We start from the raw sequence: 21,511 nt of genomic DNA, 5'->3' as shown, positions 1-21,511 counted from the left end.
ATTTATGATCAAGTCCTACATTTGATTCTAAAATTAAGAAATAAACTCTTTAAGAATAAATAATTTAGAACACATAGTGTAAAATTGGAACTCTAATTTGAGTTTTTCTCAGCTTCACATATTATTATATATATGGTTTTATAAATTTTTTAATCACAATTTACCCTATTCTTAGGGCTCATTGTCAAAGCTTATTTCCAATTTATATAATTTTTTAAAATTTTAGTTTTCCTAGATAGAGTTTGTATTTTTTCCTTTTTTATTTTATTTTATAGAAACTTATTGTATTTTAAAGTTCAACAAACTAATGAAAATAAATCAACACTTGATTGTAATTTGAGTCTAAATTTTTGGCAATGATTGGTTTGTTTAACTGTATGTAACAAATTAAATTGTAGTTATCTTTGAGAATACAAAGCAGGCATTACCAATGAAAACTAGTAAGGAAGAAAATATATTCTTGAGAGTCCTTGAAGTCACCATTTACAACTACCAATTTCTAAACCTTTGTTTCTTCAAAAAAAAAAAAAAAAAAAAAAAAAAACGGAAGAAACTTTTTTCTTCTTTTGGAACATTTCTCTTTATGAACATCCTAGCTTGAATTTGATCTTAGTTCTTTTTGTTTTCATCTTAAATTGGAAGCCCAAATAATCTCTCAAACCCTAAAACTCTTGAAAAGTGTAGATCAATCCTTAACCCCAATCTATTCCAAGTGTAATAAGATTTTCATGGACCATTATAGCCTAGAGTCTCATGTAGAATGTAATGCCTTAGATGAATTTCAATGGTTTAATGATTGAAGGCTTCATCTTTAAATTATTAGGTGAAGTTTTTTTTTTCTTTAGACAAAATTTCAGGTGAAGTTGGTCAGGAAAGATGATGAAAACAAAAATTATTTTGTATTATCACATTTGAGTTTAATTAATTTGAATGTTATGTTACAAACACATGTTATTTTGATTTATTTAGTTAACTTTATTAAATATTATTACATAAGTGATAATTAAATTTGTCATTAGTTGATGATCACAAAAAAATGTCAACGAAGAATTAATTTTGCAAGATTATGAATATGGTGATAACATTGACATAGATGAAGTTGATTACGAAAGATGATATATAAAAAAAATCATTATTTTGGCTCAAATGTCATAAATTATCACCTTTGAGTTTAATCAATGAATGTTTGTCATAAACATATGTTATTTTGATTTATTTAGTTATTTTTGTTAAATAGTATTACATAAGTGATATTTAATTATGTCATTGGTTTAATAAATTCCAACTTTATAATGTACATACTTTATATATATATATATATGTGTGTGTGTGTGTGTGTGTACATATATTTTATAGGTGCTTGTATATTTTACAATACATGATACAGAAAGTTAAAAAAATCGAATTATAATGTGATTTACGTTTTGACAACTATGCATTTGCCTAAAAATATTGTGGGTAGTTTGAATGAATTGAACTTGAGAAGAAAGACCATTAACGAAAGTTTCCAACATGTGACATACTCATTCTACCTAAGAAGGTAGAAGAAGCACTTCATGATGTAAGTTGGTTTAATTGTAAGAAAAATTTAGAGAGTAGTGGAAGAAAGCAAACATACATTCAGCTATAGTTGTTCAAGTGTATTAGACATAATTGACTAAAGATAATATATAGATAAAATGTTTGTTCTAGTCTATGGTTTTTACCACACACATATCCTTTTGATGGAGACACAAACTATATATATATATATATAGAGGCTAAATTAGGGAATCTTTTAGTTTAAGATTTGTTCCATAATTCTCCTTCCATCAAGGAGTTTAACCAATTGTAATTCCATGGTGTTTACTCACCATGGGGGTTATATATACCAATTGAGAATTAATTATACAATGTTACACTAGCATGTAACTTTCACAAATAAAAACTTAAGAAAAGTTTTTCCTATTCAAATGTGGGTCACATAAGATTTCTTAAAGAAAATATAATCTTATATTAATCATGGTTTTGAAATCTAGACCGGATCGTACGGTCGAACCGAATTAACCAGAAACCGATCATCAATCTGGTTTTTAAAACTAACAAAACCAGAAATTCAAAATTTGCAGCGAACCGCTTGAAGCGAGGTCAGATCGCCCAGTTTACAAAACTAGACACGGTTTTACCAGTTGGAGAACAGCTTTTTTTTTAAAAAAAATTTCCTGAAAATAGGCGGTGGTGGTCCATCTGTTGTCACTGCTGGAAGCCTAGGCTTGATATCTCGTTCCACCAAGAGCTCCACCATCATTAGATCTTGTTCTATTGTCTCTGGATCTTACTGTTGAGTGTTTGGTGATTTGGTCAGAGGGAGGATGGATCTATTTTGGTGAAGATAGATTAGAGGAATAGAGGATGAGATAGGGAGAGTGAGAGAAGAAAAGAAAGAAGATGAAGACATTTAAGAGAGGGAGGCGGGATTTGACGCTTTATTGGGGAGAGGATGACATGACATGTGAGACAGTTGCTTGGGGAAGTGTAGTTTTGTAATTAAGGCGAAAACACCATTTTGGTCCCTACATTTTGAGGTCACGGTTAATTTGGTCCCTACATTTTGATAGCAGTTAATTTGGTCCCTGTTATTTTCAATTTGCAGTCAATTTGATCCATACCGTTAATTCACTAACAGAAAATGCCTACGTGGCAAAAGGTTTGTCTAGTTGGCATGTTTAGTGTTAAAATATTAAATCAGACACATTAGCAATTACATGAAAAAAAAAGCCACATCAGCTTTAATATTTTTTTAACCAATTTTTTTCCTTTTCTTTATTTCTTCTTTGAATATTCTTACAATTTTTTAACCAAATTCATTTTAATTCATTTCTTTCCATTTCTTAGTAACCAAACACTAATCTATAGTCCAACAATCACAGATCATATTCTTTCTAACCTTCAATTTGGCTTTCCTTCATAGAAAATTTTATGCCATCAATAAAGAAAGATCAAATTAACTCCATAAGTTTCAACCAAAATCCCCAAATTCAGACTAAACCCCATACCCAGATTCACTGCAACACAACTGTTCAGCACCATAGATCCATCATAGAGCAAGGAGATCGGCAATGTTACATGTATTTCAATACAAGATCGGCAATGGTGTCTTAACCCTTGAGGCATTTTGCGGTGGTGGCACGGCTGCTAGTGGGGCGGATTTGTGGCCACGGATTGGGTACCATGGTGGTTTTGTGATACTTGAATGTTGGGTTGTGTTGAATCTGAGTTTGGAGATGCTAGGTTTTCACACCCATCTTCTTCAAAAACTTGAAATTTTCAAAATTGACACCTAGACTTTTCCACCATAGAACCTGACAGAAACATTTGGAAGAGCACCACAAAAAAAAAAAAAAAAACACAACCACAACACAAATCCATTAGAAGTAATTAATCTTACTTCTTAAACGACAATAACCTTGAGAATCTTGCACTGGGTTTCTATGAAAATGGGTGCTCTTGGTTCTACCAAAAGAAATACTAGAAAATGTTCTCTTTTTAGTGGAATCCCAGATTTCAAAGAATCCATTTAGAGTCCCGTCAAAATAAAGAAAAACAAATCAGAGTTAAGACATAGATTTTCTCGGTATATTTCTCAATAACAAAAGTCAATAGGTGAAGGGTCAGAGAAAGAGATGGATTGAGTTCATAATAGGGATGATGATGACCTATATTTGGTCGTAGTCATAGATTAGATTTTTACAATACTTAATATATGTTACTGAGACTTGCATATGTAAGTCGGAGAAATGTTTTTTTTTTTGAAATCAAATGTATGTTTGTGGTCTAGTTTTTTTATTTAGGAAAGGAAAAAAATTGGTACAAAAAAAAATATTTTTAAAGAAGATATGGCTTTTTTTTTCCATGTAATTGTTGATGTGGCAACTAAAAATTAGACACATAAGCATTTGATTTAATATTTTAACATTAAACATGCTAACTGGTCAAATCGTTTGCCACGTATGCATTTTCTATTAGTGAATTAATGGTAGAGATCAAATTGACTGCAAATTGAAAATAATAGGGATCAAATTGACTGATATCAAAATGTAGGGACTAAATTGAAAGTGACCCTAAAATGTAGGGACCAAAATGATATTTTCACCTTTAATTAAATAAGATGATATTTTCACCTTTAATTGACTGCTATAGATTTTTTTTTTCTTCTCTTTATTACCATTTGAAACTCTAGGTGAGTAGGTTCAAATTACAACTTTTACAAGTCCAGGGTCTAGAGGTATAGTATTTTGTATTTAAAATAATTATTTAAGATGAGACAAGACATTTGTGGTTGTGATTTTTTTTATTTTCGTTTGAAAGTTTAAATAGGATACAGTAATCCAAACATTTAAGATTGAAGTTACTTTTTGAATTATATTGGTATACTAAAAAATTGTTATGTGGCACAAATTTGGTAAAGTATTTGAAATAGAAGAATATTTAATTATCTTTGTATAAATTTGTAAAATAATATCACCTTATCTTTAATTAAGATATACTTGAACCTTTATAAATATTACATTTGCCAAGATTGTTAATTCATATATATATTTTTAATATTAATTAATTAATTAATTAATTATGACATCATAACGGTTCGACCTCGGTCAAACCTTAAAAACTTTAAACCTCTTCTTTTTACGGTTCATTAAATGGTCCGGGTTTTAAAACCATGATATTAATGCCATATTGTAGAGCTATATGACCAGTTTAAGAGGAGTAAAGTTTGGAAAATTGTACCTAGGCCTAGTGACGCTAACATCATTGGTGCCAAATGAATATTTAAGAATAACTATAATATATTCTAATGCCTAGTTTATTTGAGCCAATTCATAATAGAAAAATTGTCAAATGATGATATTAAAGAAAAAAATTTGATTACTATTTTTGTTTTTTAGAGAAGAAAACTGGTGACTATTTAAAACATATTAATACTAGTTTTGATTTTTGATAGAACATATATATATATATATATATTTTTTTTTACTTATATGAGCATTTAATCATATATATATTCAAACTAAAATTGTAAACAAAAATAGGTACAACCACCATCAAAAGAGAACGCTAAGAATTTATGTGGTTTTGACCTTAACTCTATGTCCATGGGTGACAATGAGATGAAATTTTATTCAGGAATATGAAGATTAGGTGGTATAGTGGTACTCTCACAAAACCTAAGCTCAAGCTCCCCCCCCCCCCCCCCAAAAAAACCCTAAACTCAAGGGTGACTTGATGTATTTGGAGGCCTAAGGTGAAATTTGAAATTAAGACATTATATATATATATATATATATATATATTTAAATATGACTTTAAAAATAATATTTATTTAAACTCTATTATCTTGTTTTAGATGTAAAATTAATACTAATTAATATGAACAATGTAGAATTTTTTTTATAGAAAGTTTATAGACAAAAAATTTAACAAAATTTTTCACACTTGTTGATGTGGGAGAACAATAGTGATAAGTAAAATAGTGATGTTGGTGATGGACTTAGGTGAGAACTAGTTAAAGTTTACCAACTCAACTATTGCGAAAAATGTTGTGAAATTTTTTGTGTTTTGCTTTTTCCAACAAATTCCAAGTGCTAATTTGTTACTGGTTCTAATTTGAACTCATCATTGAAATTATTTTTTTGCTATCAATAACAACTTGTAGGGCTGTCCACGAGTCAGTCCGAGTTGAGTTTATGCCCAACCCGGAACCGACCCGATAGAATCGGGTTTTGGGAAAACTCACCAGTCGTCGACCGCTGGAGTAAATGTGTCGAGCGGATTAGATCTTCAATGGGTGGCGGACGGGTTGGTTGGCGTCAAAGATCTGAGAAAACGGCAAGAAAATGTGAGAAAAACCTAGATTCGGCGAAAATCTCATCGAAATCTATGAGATTTCGCTAGATCCGGCGGTAATCTCATCGGATTCGATGAAATTTCGCTAGATCTGGTCAAAATCTCGTCGGATCTACGTGAAATAGCGCCTAAATCCAGGTTTTTTAGCCGAGATTTGGGTTTTTTATCGCTGGAATCTGGAATTTTCTCGCTGGAATCTAGGTTTCTCGTTAGAATTCGGGTTTTTTGCCGGATTATGGGTTTTCGCAGGTCGGTTCGGGTTTTTCAGGTCTTTGGGGGAGAGAAACCAAAACCGACCCGCCGGAGTCGGTTTCTGGTGGAGAAAATTCGTTGCCGACTACTGGAGTAGGTCAGGTCGGGCGGTTTCGAATCGGTTCTGGTCGGGTCTCCAGGTGGGTCGGGTCACCAAATATATTTGGACAGCCCTAACAACCTGTAATAATTTGTTCCTTAGGATTTGTTGTAAAAGTGTTGTGAAAAATATTATAAACGCAACTTTCTTATCTCTTTTTTATTTTTTTTCTTGTTTTTCATTTGATAAAAAATTTATTTTATTTATTGGCTAATAATTTGGCTTAATTGAATTAAAATTTGGGACATTTTTTATACTTTTATTTTATTTTATAATTTGGGATATTTTTTATACTTGGGCCTTAAACAACTGCATCAATTGTTTATACGGTGTGTATTAATCAAGCAAGAGAATACTACTTTTGTGTAAGCAAAGTAAAAATTGCTGCTGCAAGATATGCTATACCAGTGGCGTGGATCAAACCAAGGGAGGGATGGTTTAAATTAAACTCTGATGGTGCTTCTTTGGGTAATCCAGGTAAGGCAGGGGGAGGAGGGATAATTAGAGATAGGCAAGGCGTTTGGGCCAAGGGCTATGCAAGATCCATCGGGTTTACCTCAACCATTATTGCTGAGCTGTGGGCTTTAAAAGATGGATTGAAACTTGCGGATCAGCTAGGAATAAGGCAAATGGAAATAGAGTTAGATGCTAAGGTGATTGTGGGGCTGCTGAACTCAAAAAAGAATTCTAACTCTGCTTATGGTCCTCTGCTTGCTGATTGCAGGTTTCTCATGGACAAATTTCCTCAAGCAAAGGTATCCCACGTGTTTAGAGAAGCCAACAAATGCGCGGATTGGCTAGCTAAATGGGGTAGTGCAATGAAAGAAGACTTTGTTGTTTTTGATTTTCCTATTGCTGTTGAACTTGAAACATTAGTTGCTAAGGATATTAATGGCTTGTATTATGCTAGGCTTGCTACTGCCAGTATGGCATCTGTATCTGTTTAGCTTTTGTTGAATGGATGAAGGCCTTTTAACCCAAAAAAAAAAAAAATTGTTTATACACTTTAGCTGGCACACCTAAACTTAAAGTCTACAAATACTCTCTCTCTCTCCAATAATAAAAGAGTAGAGAAGCTTCTCAAAATAAATAAATAAATAAATGAGTAGAGAAATTTCTTGACTCTAATCTTGTTTGCTGCACAGCACAGCTTTTGACAAAGTCTCAACACATGTTAGAATTCTCGAAGTCAACTTGATCAAAAAGAGCTATACTAGAATTTTTATACAAAAAACGAACTAAAATTCGACTAAAAAATTGTTGTTGTCGTGCACGGAAACAATTTTAATGGTAACATAATTCAAGTCCCATGGGATAGAGACAGTGATTCGAGTTTAGTTTGGTCCGACCCCCTAAAAAGAAAATTCTGTTAACTGGAAGAAACTACTTTTTCTTCGCATTACTTCTCTAAGATTTCTCTGTTGGATTACATGTTTTCTTAACATGTATATTAATTTTCATATCAATCGAATGTTATTTATTATTTGATATCGCAGAAACTTGAAGAAAGTACACACGATACTTTCTTTGATGGATGGAAAATTAATGGTTAGTTTCTAAGTAGTAAACCTAGAATTCACGAGGGGTTCCCTCATGAATCCACAAGAAAATAAACTAGGATCCATAAGTTTGAGAGAAGCTCTGCAATTTTATTAATAATAATCTATTTTGCTTGTGACGATTATAAAACATATAAATACTAAGAAAGTAAAACCCTAAGACGATTAGAAAACTTCTGAAACCTTAATTCGCACTAATTACGAGATTATGTGGCAAAATACTGAATTTTACCAAAAGTGATAATATTGAGTTAAATGCAAAATCATAAATTATTGACCTTAAGGGTTGTCACCAAACAAGCTGGGACCTTATTATGACTTTTGAGCAAAAAGTTATTAAGTAAATAAAAATGACTATAAACGGTAAAATCGTAGTTTTCGAGGGCTAAACAGAGAAATTTGCCATTTTCAGAGAGTACCTCGTGGCAAAACAATGACTATTGCTTAGAAGGTCGTTTTGTCTCAACCTGCCAAATTTCATGCAATTTTGACTCTGTCGCCCGTGATTTCTACTAGTGCCTTTTTGCCTTGCATGATGATTTCAAGTGCGTGTGAGAGTCTAGAAAGGTCATGGTGGTCTGTTCTACATCAATATTCGATCTATAAACTCATCTTTATGCATTATTTTAATTTATAAAAACTTGAATTTAAATAATTGATTGATGACATCCCTATTGATCTTTGATCATTTTTATAAATTTCAAAAATAGAGAATATGCAAAGAGAATAAAATTAACGGTAAATTTGTTAAAATTCGCATTTAATTAAAAATTTTTGAGTGATGTTATATTGCTTAAAGTTACACTAGGTGTAACTTTAAGTAATGTTACACCACTCAATATTTTTTAATTGGATGCAAATTTTGACAAATTTACCATTAGATTACATTATCTTTCTATATTCTCCATACTATCAAAATTTAAAGATGATCAAAGATCAATAGCTATGTTATCAATTAATTATTTAAATTTAAATTTTTGTAATTTAAAATAATGTATAAAAATAAGTTTATATATCAAATGGTAAATAACATCCAATTGACTTGGAAATTGGCATATATGTTAAGAACATATAACTCAACGGAGAGATTCTCAATATATGAATTCTATAAAAAGTTATTGGGTGGTATAACATAACTTAGAGTTACATCTGATGTAACTTTGTTTAGAGTTACACTAGGTGTAATTTGAATCCAACCCATATTAAAAATACTTCAACTAAAATTGTAAATAAAAATATATACAACCACCAACAAAAGAGAACGCTAAGGATTCATGTGGTTTCAACCTTAAGATTATGTCCATGGGTGACAATGAGTTCCTTATTTGAACAATATGGAAATTAGGTAGTATAGTGGTTCTCTCTCTCTCTCTCTCTCTCTCTCTCTCTCTCTCTCTCTAACAATAAAAGAGTTGAGAAATTTCTTGGAAGAACTCTTGTTTGCTGCACAGCACACTTTTTGACAAAGTCTCAACATACATATGTTAGATTTCTCGAAGTCAAATTGATCAAAAAGAGCTAACAAAACTTTTATACAAAAAAAACAAATCAAAATTCGGCTAAAGAATGGTTGTTGCCGTGCACGGGTACAATTTTAATGGTAACATAATTCAAGTTCCATGGGATAGAGACAGTGATTCGAGTTTGGTCCGACCCACTAAAAAGAAAATTCTGTTAACTGAAAGAAACTACTATTTTTTTTTTTCACATTGCATATGACTGTTGGACATTTGCTATTTCTTTTTGGTTGCCACCTTACCCTTTATGCCTGCACACAAGATTGTAGCAAATTCTGTAATATTAAGGTTGCATTTGGCATTTATGAAAAAATGAAACTTTTTATTATTATTTAGTTTATTTTTGATATTATTTATATATTTTATTACACTTTCTGATATTATCATAAGTATCACTGTACTATTTCAACTAGTTTTTAACTATATTTTTACATTGCTTTGAACAAGTGTAAGTCTCATTTACAAGTTTAAGTCTCACTGATCTGATTTTACTAAATATTTTAATGTTATTTGTCCCTGTCAATCTCAACCCGTGAGCTAGTTCTCTACAATTATCACTATGAAACAACATATCTATCAAAGTGATAAGAGACTGCTTGATTATGATAAGAACAATACATAATCACCATATAAAAAGGGGAATTTTTTTTGATACAGTCGAAAGAACATGGCCTTTTACAATAATTAGTGCTTAATGACTTTCTTAATTATGATTGAATTACAATCCTTAAGATAGAAATCTGCCTGCAGCCCAGTGAATCATTGTGATTCATCAGTTCACTATACATCATTAAACAATGGAAGAGGCTTATCCAAAGAAGAGTAAAGATCATTGATGGCACCATAATTAGTACACCCTCCCTCTACATTATCATGAGACATGCATAATTTCCAGAAGTCTGAACCAGAAACATCAGCCATCAAAAGCTCATCCATGTAATTAAAGCTTGATAAGAAGTTTGGTGAGTAATCGTCTTCGGAAAAAATTGACTTGAATTCCTCATTGGATTTCGATTCATTTGCAATATTATCACTCACCAAGCATCTGTCCTTGAAAGGTTCTTCAAGAGCATTACTACCAGAAGTTTCTTTGGTCTTGACCACATTTGACACACTTGTGTTTGAGTTTGTGATCTCATCATCAGAAGGAACAATGGTTTTTTGCTTGCGTTGCTTACCATCGATCAGCTTCTTTTTCATGACAGTGTTCCAATAGTTCTTGATTTCATTGTCTGTTCGGCCTGGCAACCTCCCAGCTATAAGTGACCATCTATAAAAATATGAAGTAAAACAATCAATACTCAAAACAATAGCAGCACTGCTACGAGCCGTATAGCTCAACTGACAGTCTAATACCTTATACCTCCTAGTTGTAATTATCGAATCATAAAAAAGCAATAGTGATACAATAAAGCAATTGCTTTCTTCAATAGAAAAATAAAATTTAAACTAAGAAAGAATGATTGGGAAATACCTATTGCCTAAGAGCTTGTGAAGCCTAATAATGAGGTCCTCTTCAGCGGGTGAAATGTTACCCCTCTTGATATCAGGCCTCAGATAATTCAACCATCGTAGCCTGCAACTCTTTCCACACCTCTGAAGACCTGCGTTCAGCAAAATATTATTAACTTACCAAGCACATTTCATATATATATATATGCTTCCACGCAAATCCATTAGGATAGTAAGACTTTCATTGAGTAATAAATCAAAAACCCCAAGAGGGCATTTCAGTTTCATGATGAGTTTTTCTCATACCTGCTTTCTTTGCAACATTGCTCCATTTTCTTTCTCCATGGATTGCAACATAATCTGTGAGAATTTTGTCCTCTTGAGCAGTCCAAGCTCCCTTATTCATTTCCTCCTTAGAGCAGCAAGGAAGCCTACCCATCTTCACTTTAGAATCCCTCTCTCTCTCTCTCTCTCTCTCTCAAACACACACTATAGAATGGAAAGTTAGCTGGATCCTATAGTGTTTGAAAAATGATTGATATTTATAAAGTTTCCTTTTTAAGAGTAAAATAATTTAAAAAACGTGCATCAAGCTGGTATTATATTATATTAGAAAATAGCAAGTGGCTCATATCATCATGTGACCGCTGGGGGCTGCGGAATTCTGATCTTTCATTGAACAAACTTTCTGTTTTCAAAAAAACAATGTACGTGGCCAATTATAGTGTCTGTAGATTTATTAACTAAGTTCTAAATTATTGTACAAAATTGTCTCATTGGTTAGGTATGTAGAGGCATTTCGTTTGTGTTCGGCTCAGAGTCAAGAGAACTATATGTTGAATGCTACCTGCTCTCTAGTGCACGTTAAAAAACAAAAAAAGCAATAATACATCATCACCTGGAAAGTAAAAGACGGTCCTGATAAAAGAAATATTCTACTTAACCCACGTGGTTCTGTCTACCAAAATATCAATGACAATGAAAGTATGAAAATAACTCTATCTAGATCAATACATCATGAAATTGAGAGTGACAAACACTTGATGATAAATCTATGTACGTAGCGGATGAAAATTAAGATAACAAACATATATACGATCCTAAAATCTTTAGGAGTTAGGATCTTGGCAAGAATATCCATCAAATTTGTGGTTTTACAATAGGATTTTTCTTGTAATATTGTTTGGTGTGTGTAAGAGGAGAGGGCTACACATAATAATAAAAAATAAAAAAAAAGGAAAGAAAAAAAAACCCAAATAATACTCAATTGGACACATTAGGGAATTTTTTTTTTTTTTTTTTTGTCAATCTAGAACAAAGTGAAATAAGTAATTAAAATTTAGCTATAAATTTGGTTATAGCCAATAACTACAACTCCCACTAATTTTTTTTTTTTTTTAATATGACTACATATTTTTGAAAATCTAACAGTTATATTACATTTTTTTTTTTAATGTTTATAACACAAATGTTAAATTTCATGTCAATCAAATGTTGTTTACTATTCGATCAATAAACTTATTTTTTATGCATAATTTTAAATTATAAAAACTTGAAATTTAAACATTTGGTTGATGACATAGTTATTAATTTTTAATTCTTTAAAAGATTTACAAGTATGAAGGATATAAGAAAAATGACAATTATGCAACTTGGGTTGCAGGAATTTTTATACAACCCCCACATGTGCTATTTAAATAAGTCATATGATTTATTAAAAATAGGACAAAGTTTAGTTACAAAATTGGTTGTAATCTAAGACTATAACCTTACTCAATATCATTAAAATTACTACATATTTTGAAAATTTAACCGTTGAATAGCATGGTCTTTACGTTCTTAATACACATGTCAAATTTTGTGCTAATCGGATATTATTTACTATATGATTTATAAGCGTAATTATATTTTATACATAATTTTAAACTATAAAAACTTACAATTTAAACAATTCATTGATGATATAGTTATTGATCTATAATTTTATAGAAATTTCGTAAGTATGAAGGATATAAAATGTAAATGTAATTCAATGGTGGTAGATTTGTAAAAATTCACTTCCAGTAAATAGATACGGAGTAAGGTCGTAGTCTTAGTTGTAACCAATTTTGTAACTAAATTTTGTCATTAAAAATATTATGCAACTATAAGTACATGTAGTTGGTTAAAAAAAGAAAAGAAAAGTGGATTGCATAAGAATTCTTGCAGCTTAGGTTATATAAAAATCTTGCTCTAAAAAGAAAGAAATAAAATTTATCTGTGGATTTGTTAAAATTTATTTAATAAAAAAGATATTAAGTGAAGTTAGTTATGAGATATAATCAAATTCATATCTTAATTCTTAATCTATACTGACATGCCCGGGGGAATGAATGGGAGACTTCAGTTGGGTTAAAAAAATTCAAAGCCTTATTTCATCAAAAAATTCAAAGCCTTTAGAAACGTACATTTAAGGCGGCGCCTAATTCAGGGTTTCCCACTCCTCATTTCTCACGTATCCTTGACTTCCACCCCAACCAACCCTCATAAAGCTGCAATTAAAAAAATAAAAATAAAGAACAAAACTTATAAAACTGGTTATGGGTTTCAGTGCCCTGAAAAAAAGAAAAAAGAAAAAGGAATATCTTTAGCATGATTATCATCATCACAACTCACAAGCTAGTTTACGATCAAGAGTATATCCTCTGTGGGGGCAAGTTGTGCATTATTATTGCTCTCTTTAAATGGATATTTTATAAAGCAAGTACAGTACTGCTCAAATTTCTATAGAAATAATTGGAATCAAAATCTTCTGCACCACGTATATATTCCATATGCCTACATTGATGCTGAGTTTCTGACAGGTATTATTTTTATTATAATAAATTGAATAATTTAACTAATGCCATATTTGCTAACTAAACTAAAGACACAATAATTAAATAGTTTAATTTATTATTATTTTTTGGTTGAATAAACAAAACAGCAAGTGTTCAGTTTTACAATATGGAAATAAAGTGGCAGTCAATTTTCAGTCATTCATTCTGGAAGATAATTGAGTCGGCAGCAAATTCTCGATCTAATTAGTCATTAATGTAAAAATAATTGAATTTCCATTTAATTATTTTAGACTGGTTACGTGATAGATTATAACCACAACAAATTTCAATGATTTATGCAACATAAGACTTACGAGAGTAAGAGAATATAGAGAGCTATGGTCCATATGGAGGAAAAAAGGGGGAGAGAGAATGGCATACCATGCTCGACTATAGAATGTTATCTTGTGGTTGGCTGTGATCTCTTCAGCAAGGTCTCTTATCCATTGGGTTTCACTATATAATGAGGAATATATTTTAATCAATGATGTTCATTTCATAATGATTACTCATATCATTATACTAAGACATTAATGGAATTTCAATGGTGTATTTTTAGGGTTCAAACTTTAAATCTCTTACACAATAGACTTTACAATACCAGTTAAATTAATTAAAACCTACAATTAACATTAATTCCAATTAATTCTGATGATGCCGAAAAATCACCAGTAAGTTGCAAGCACTCCTCTCACCAAAGCAACACCTGCAAAAGAGGAAAAAAGAGGACCTAAAAGAGAGCACCGGTGTGGTGCCGGCCAAAAACCCTCCGAAGGTCAAGTTAGAGTCTTATTCTTCAACCCTAGAGTGCCAGAGTTGAGATAATTGTACGTACCTCGATACTAGGGTTTCTGGGGTATTTATATTGGCGTAGAATCTTCTTTCCTTTTAGGATTCTACTTCCTTCTTGAGCCCTTTTCCATATAGGAGTCTTCTTATTATGATCAAACGTGTAACGCAAGAACTCCAGGTGTACACGCTTTGTGTGGAGATAAAGCAAAGCCAAGTCAAACACATCATGTGGCAAACAACTAAGGATTTACAATTAATCAATTACCGGACGGGTACTCAATGATCGGCACCGTCTTATATGCATACCCACGGTATTAATCCGTCTACTCCCATTCTGTCCACCTAGGACGGAGGAAAGATCCGTCTTATGTTTTTCATCCTCTTCAAATTCATATATTTTTCAAAACATAAAAAATCAAAGGTATGTTGTTTGAGAAGAATCCAATTTTTATTAAGTTTGGTCTCTTATTGAAAAGAATAAAATTAAGATAGACGATCGGATTTTACAGAAACTACCATGGATGACTCACTAGGTTGACGGACAAAGAGGAGGCAATATGTCGACGCGTGTAGTAGGTGGGTGGATTACCCGTGTTGGATGGATAAGGAAGTAGACGGATACAAAGTGGACGGTGGCAAAGCCACGTGATGCCCACATGGTTTAATTGGTCCTCAAGGAACTTCAAATGGAAATAACTTGTGCTTTACGATTAACCCTAGTCAACAGAATCTCTATATGGAAAGGAACCTGTAAAATACGTGCATCTATAAGGATCTTCTTTACAAGGAAATATTCCTCTTTGCCAAAAAACTAAGGTCGATTCTACACTACTATAAACACCCAAAACCCTAAGAGACCAAGGTATACATAATTCATTCCAGCTCTGGCACTCTAGAGTTGTGAAAATTTTTCGTCTTGACCTTAGGAGTTTATTTAGCTGATACCACACCGGTACTCTTTGTAGGATTTTCTTCTTCTCTTTGTGTCATGCAGGTCTTGCCTAGGGTACATGAGGACTGTGTGATTTACTAACAATTTTCGGCATCATTAGTTGGCGTCATTTGTGAGAAACTAGGTAAGCCATATTACAGCTTCCCTAACAAAAATTTGCATGGTGCTTACTTGCTCGTTGGCAACCACCACCAACAACCAAGGAGACGAGCCACGTACCACGGCCCTTGAGAGACAGGTTCAGACTCTCGCCGCGATTGTTGAACACCTCACCAAGAAAAACCATGACTTAGAAGAGAAGCTATGCCGAAGGGACGCAGAGACCTGAAATCAAGAAGAGAAGCAGGAGGGTGATAGCCTTTAGCACGCTAATGGTAGGCAGAATAGGGAAGGGCCAGAAGATAGCAATGTCGTGAGTAGACCGACAGCTACAGATATCGCCTTGCCGAACCTGGTTGCAGATATGTAGATGATGAGGGAACAAATGGACCTGATGATCAATGCCCTCAGAGAACGGGTATCAAGTGATCTCGACGAACTGGTGCACTGGACAGATTCACCCTTCACTGCACCCGTTACTTCGTTCCCTCTCCCATCAAAGTTCCGTATGCTGCAAGTAGAAGCCTATGACGGGTCAAGGGATCCTTTGGACCACCTGGAGACGTTCAAGACCCTCATGCACCTGCAAGGCGTAGCAGACGAGATCATGTATCGAGCTTTTCCCACTACATTGAGGGGTCCTACAAGAGTATGGTTTAGCAGGTTGACGCCAAACTCTATCAGTACCTTCAAAGAGTTCAGTGCCCAGTTTGCCTTGCACTTTATTGGGGGACACAGGTACAAGAAGTCAACGGCATGCCTGATGAATATCAAGCAACGGGAGGATGAGACACTAAGATCTTACATCACCTGCTTCAACAAAGAGGTCCTCTCAATTGATGAAGCTGACGACAAGATACTCGTAGTTGCGTTCACCAACGGGCTACGGAAGGGGAAGTTTTTGTTTTCCTTATACAAGAACGACCCAAAAACCATGTCAGATGTACTTTACAAGGCTACCAAATACATGAACGCGGAAGACGCCTTGCTTGCACAAGAGGAAAAGCCTAGGAAGAGAGAAAGACAGGAAGAAACACGACAAGAAAAAGGACGGAAGGCCACAAGGACAGGAGACGAACGAGAGGAAAAACGCTCTAAACCCCCCATTGGAAGATTCACAAATTTCACCCCACTGAACGTCCCAATCGATCAGGTACTGATGCAGATCAAGGACGAAGGATCCTTGACATTCCCTGGCAAGCTGAAGGGTGACCCTAACAAAAGGTTTAGAGACAAGTACTACCGTTTCCATTGAGATCATGGCCATGATACGTCCGATTGCTACCATTTGAAGCAGCAGATAGAAGCCCTGATTAGAAAAGGAAAATTACAGAGGTTCATCAGCAAAGAGAAGACGGACCAACCACAAGAACAAGGCCCTCGGAGGGAAAACGAGCGTCCCAAACCACCTGTAGGAGACATAAGGATGATTGTAGGGGGCACCACAACTTCCTGTTTGACTAGGAAGGCGCGCAAGACCTACCTCAAGATGGTTCAGAACGACTAGCTGACAGGGTTTGGTCCCGAAGATGGCGCGTATCGACAACCCTGTAATCGGATTCACAGAGGAGGACACTTCGCGTTTCCATCATCCACACGAGGTACTAGTGGATAACAAGTGCTCTGCCTATATACTCTACTACCCAGCCTTTTAGCAGATAAGGATTGGGAAAGAACGGTTGATCCCAACTAACGCACCACTTGTTGGATTCGGAGGAACAAGAGTGTACCCACTCAGCGCAGTCACTCTGTCCATAACCATCGGCGATTATCCTCAACAGATCACCAAGGATGTCACATTCTTGGTTGTGGGCTGTTTATCTGCTTACAACGCCATCTTGGGCCGCCCTACCTTTAATTCGTGGAAGGCCGTAACCTCCACTTACCACCTAATGATCAAATTCCCCACTGAATACGGGGTAGGAGAAGTACAGGGAGATCAAGTAGCGGCGCGCGAGTGCTACATCGCCATGCTAGAGATGGACAACCATCTGCCAATGATGTGCATTAAAGAACAATGAATGGCAGTAGAACCAGTAGAAGGGTTGGAAGAGGTACACCTTGATGACTCTAAGCCCAAGCGAACGACAAAAATAGGTACTCTTGCTAGCTTGCAGTCCGTCAGGCCTTAATATAATTTCTAAGAGAGAACCAAGACATCTTCGCCTGGAGCCATGAAGACATGCCCGGATTCGATCCTTCGGTCATGGTGCACAAGCTGAATGTACCACCTTTTTCTCCCCCATTCACCAGTAGAAGCGAGTATTTGCTCAAGAAAGGGACCATGCCATAGCAGAAGAGGTTCGCAAGTTACAAGAAGTAAAGTTTATATGAAAAGTATACTACCATAACTGGTTGGTTAATATGGTGGTGGTAAAAAAGGCCAACAGAAAGTAGAGGATGTGTGTGGATTTCACAGACTTGAACAAAATATGCCCAAGGACTGCTACCCATTTCCCCTAATTGACATCTTGGTAGATACAACGGCAAAACACCAGTTGCTGAGTTTCATGAATGCATTTTCTGGTTACAACCAGGTCAAGCTGGATGAAGCCGACCAGGAGAAGACTTATTTCGTCATAAGCCAGGGTCTTTTCTGCTATAGAATGATGCCGTTCGGCCTCAACAACAGGGGCGCGACATTTTTGAGGCTCATAAACAAAATGTTCGCACATCAGATTGGAAGAAAAGTCCAAGTCTACGTTGATGATATGCTGGTAAAAAGTCGGAGGGATGATGATCTCAGAGAAACCTTCGACACCCTTCGCTTTTGCAACATGAAGCTCAACCTAAGCAAGTGTGCATTCGGGGTGACAGCTGAAAAATTCCTAGGGTTTATGGTGTCTCAGAGGGGTATCGAAGTCAACCCAGACAAGATTCAGGCCATAATAGAGATGGCCCCTCCAAGGAATGTGAAAGAAGTACAAAGCCTCAACGGTAAGGTAGCCGCGTTGAATAGGTTCGTGTCAAGGGCAACGGACAAGTGCCTACCTTTCTTCTGCACGCTAAAAAATTCTTTTGAGTGGACGACTGAGTTCCAACAAGCATTCAAGGATCTGAAGGCCTACCTCTCTTCCCCACCATTGCTTAGTCCTTTCAAATTAGGTGAAAAACTGTACCTTTACTTGGCCGTATCCCTAGCCGCTGTTAGTGCAGCCTTGGTCAGAGAGGAAGACAAGGTACAGAAGCCCGTATACTACACTAGCCGGGGGCTCCGAGGCGTAGAAGAGAGATACCCCTATAAAGAAGCTCGCCTTCACGTTGGTGATTGTAGTGCGTAAGCGCAAACCATACTTTCAAGCCCACACTGTTGTTGTCTTGATAGATAAATCCTTGTAGAGAGCAATGAGCAGCCCGGAGGTAGCTAGATTGATGGCGCTATGTGCGATTGAGTTGAGTGAATTCGACATACAATATTGCCCACAGACGACTGTTAAAAGTCAAGTCATCGCTGACTTCATCGTAGAATTCACCAGTCCGGAAGACCAGGGGGTAGAAGCGCAGTGGCAATGGAGCATCCACACGAACGGATCGTCCAACAAACGGGCGGGCGAAGCTGGCATAGTGCTTCATTCTCTAGAAGGCGACAGGATCGAGTGCATAATCTGACTTAACTTTCCTACGACCAATAACGAGGTAAAGTATGAAGCCTTAATAATAGGGATAGACCTAGCTAGAGCAGCAAGAGCTATGAATGTGGTCATGTACTACGAATCTTAGGTAGTCACAAGCCAAGTAATCGGCGATTATGAATGCAAAGGAGAACAGATGAAGAAGTACTTGGAGAAACTGAGGTATCAGATGAACGACCTTTAAGCGAAGTTCGTTCAAATCCCACGAGAGGAGAATAAGCAAGCCGACCGCCTCGCTAGGGTTGCATCAGTAGAACACATGCTTATTACTAGCCAGGTATTGTCCTTTGTTCAAAACTCACCATTAATAGACAGCATAAGTGTACAGGAGATAGGCTCCATAAGTGACTAGACCATGCCTATAACCTCCTACTTAAGAGACAGTGTGTTACTGGATGGGAAGGAAGCTGCCAGGAAGATGAAGGTACAGGTGGCACGGTTCGTACTGATAAAAGACATCTTATATAAACGGGGTTTCTCCCGTCTGTACCTAAGATGTCTCGACTATGAAGAAGCAAATTATGTCATGAGAGAAGTCCACGAAAGAGTGTGAGGGAACCATTTAGAATCACTATCCTTAGTTCACAAGTTATGATAAGTGTTAGAGCTCATTAGGCAAGCAACGGAGGAGCTCACCCCAATGACGACCCCATGGCCTTTCGCTCAATAGGGGTTAGATATCATAGGACCGTTCCTAACAGCAGTCAGGCAGCTGAAATTCCTAGTAGTCGTTATAGACTACTTCACCAAATGGGTGGAGGCCAAAGCCCTGGCCACGGCCACGGAGAAGAATGTACGAGACTTTGTATGGAAGAATATTATCTACAGGTACAGTATACCTAGGGTACTGGTCTCAAACAACTGGAAAAAAATCGACAATGATTATCAAGAATCACTACTCTTCTTTTGCCCACCCACAAGCCAACGGACAGGTCGAGGTGACGAACCGATCCTTGCTTAAAATTATTAAGACTCGGCTCGAGGGGGTAAAGGGGATATGGTCGGAGGAATTACAAAGTGTTTTGTGGGCTTACAGGATGACAGCAAGGACGCCAACGAACTGGAAAATTTACCCGTGTGATGCTAAAGAGACCTGTCTCCCCTATCACTTTTGTTGCGTAATTGCTTAAGTCCTTGTAGTCATTAGCTTTGATGATGGATGACAGCTACTCGAGGGCATATTTGGGGTCCTTGTGGAGGAGGATGGGTGGCTTTTGAGTGACGAGGACATGACCCGTCATCAAACTCTTGCCCTTCCCTAGACTGGGCAAAGTAGCCATCTTCTTTGTTTCAGCTCTCACTTCGGCGGTGGACTTTGCCACCTTGGGCTTTTTAGGGGGACGGCCAGACTTTTTTAATGGTCTTTTCTTTGACGGAGGAACTTAGGTAGTAGCCTTAAGAGGCAAGGTGCCCTCCTGTTTCTTCTTCGCAGCAGCCTGTTGCTTTTTGTAAGCTCTCCTCCTGCCTTCCTTCATTTCTATATCAATGTGGATGGAAAGAAAAGAGTTAGGCAAATTACAATTAGAAAGAAAATACTATAAAGAGAAACGAACTTACGTCTACAGGCCTGGTTGTTGTAGCGACGGGTAGCTTCACTAGGTTCGGGAGCGTTGCAATACCAATGGATTGTCTCCAAGGTGACGAGTTTAGCCCACGTCCTCTTCTTCAACTTAATTGCAAAAATTTTCTCCAAGAAGCTCCACTGCTCCAAGGTCACTTCTGGACAGTCTCGAGTTGCAAAGAAAGGGACTGCTAGACTAGAGACGGTAAATAAAAGATAAAATTTAAAGAGGACGGATTCTTACCAAACAGAGGCATTATGCCCCAAGTTTTGTCTATGGGCATGAACTCCTGTTCATTAGGGTGATACATCCAGTCGTCATCCCGCATAAAGAAATAATGACTCTTCCTGATGAGAATTAACAAGCATTCAAGGATCCATTGCATGTTCCAGTTGGGCCTATTACAAGAGCAAGATCCAAGAAGATCCAAGAAGCACTTAATGGGCTGATTCAAGAGATTTGGGCTGATTCAAGAGATTTGGGCTGATTCAAGAGATTTGAGCTGATTCTAACACAGGACATTCCAAGCTTGGTCCAAAGGAAGATGAAAGTGTAATAAATTTAATTCAAGCTACTTAGGGCTGATCTGGCTTAATTGGGAGTGATTTATGGCATGAATTAGTGGCTGATTGACTTTCCAGCTCTATATCAGTTAAGGCAGATTTTTTCCTATTTTGGATCTGCTAATTTCAGACCAAATCAACTTTTATTTAGGGTTTTATTATTTAGTACTTTTTTTAGGTATTTTTCTTATTTTTAGGTGCATTTAATGCTTTTAGGTCAAATTTGATTCCTGATATGGTAAGGTATCAATTAGGAGTTATTTTAGAATATATTTTCTTGTCTGTCAAGT

General features: G+C 35.7%; 2 protein-coding genes across 2 annotated transcripts; one reads left to right on the top strand and one right to left on the bottom strand.

The window, feature by feature from the left end:
* Positions 1-9,881: 9,881 nt before the first annotated feature.
* Positions 9,882-11,280, bottom strand: LOC142619962 (transcription factor MYB1-like). Its single transcript, XM_075793374.1, has 3 exons — positions 11,070-11,280; positions 10,786-10,915; positions 9,882-10,581 (listed from the first exon to the last, which is right to left on the bottom strand). The coding sequence occupies exons 1-3, from the start codon at positions 11,200-11,202 to the stop codon at positions 10,092-10,094; spliced, it is 753 nt and encodes a 250-aa protein (XP_075649489.1). The 5' UTR covers positions 11,203-11,280; the 3' UTR covers positions 9,882-10,091.
* Positions 11,281-15,849: 4,569 nt separating this feature from the next.
* LOC142620480 (uncharacterized) lies at positions 15,850-16,719 on the top strand. Its single transcript, XM_075793844.1, has one exon. It carries the CDS (start codon positions 15,850-15,852, stop codon positions 16,717-16,719), a length of 870 nt encoding a protein of 289 aa, XP_075649959.1.
* Positions 16,720-21,511: the final 4,792 nt, after the last annotated feature.

This window comes from Castanea sativa, chromosome 12, assembly GCF_040712315.1.
Source record: "Castanea sativa cultivar Marrone di Chiusa Pesio chromosome 12, ASM4071231v1".
Classification (NCBI taxonomy): domain Eukaryota; kingdom Viridiplantae; phylum Streptophyta; class Magnoliopsida; order Fagales; family Fagaceae; genus Castanea; species Castanea sativa.
This window is presented reverse-complemented; position numbering and strand designations above follow the sequence as displayed.

Bases quoted from the DNA above. Each gene is read 5' to 3' on its own strand.
- LOC142619962 (XM_075793374.1), bottom strand. From the start codon at position 11,202: ATGGGTAGGCTTCCTTGCTGCTCTAAGGAGGAAATGAATAAGGGAGCT. The intron at 10,916-11,069 runs GTATGAGAAAAA...TGCTGAACGCAG, and splicing joins CAATGTTGCAAAGAAAGCAG to GTCTTCAGAGGTGTGGAAAG. The intron at 10,582-10,785 runs GTATTTCCCAAT...ATATTTTTATAG, and splicing joins CACAAGCTCTTAGGCAATAG to ATGGTCACTTATAGCTGGGA.
- LOC142620480 (XM_075793844.1), top strand. From the start codon at position 15,850: ATGGACCTGATGATCAATGCCCTCAGAGAACGGGTATCAAGTGATCTC.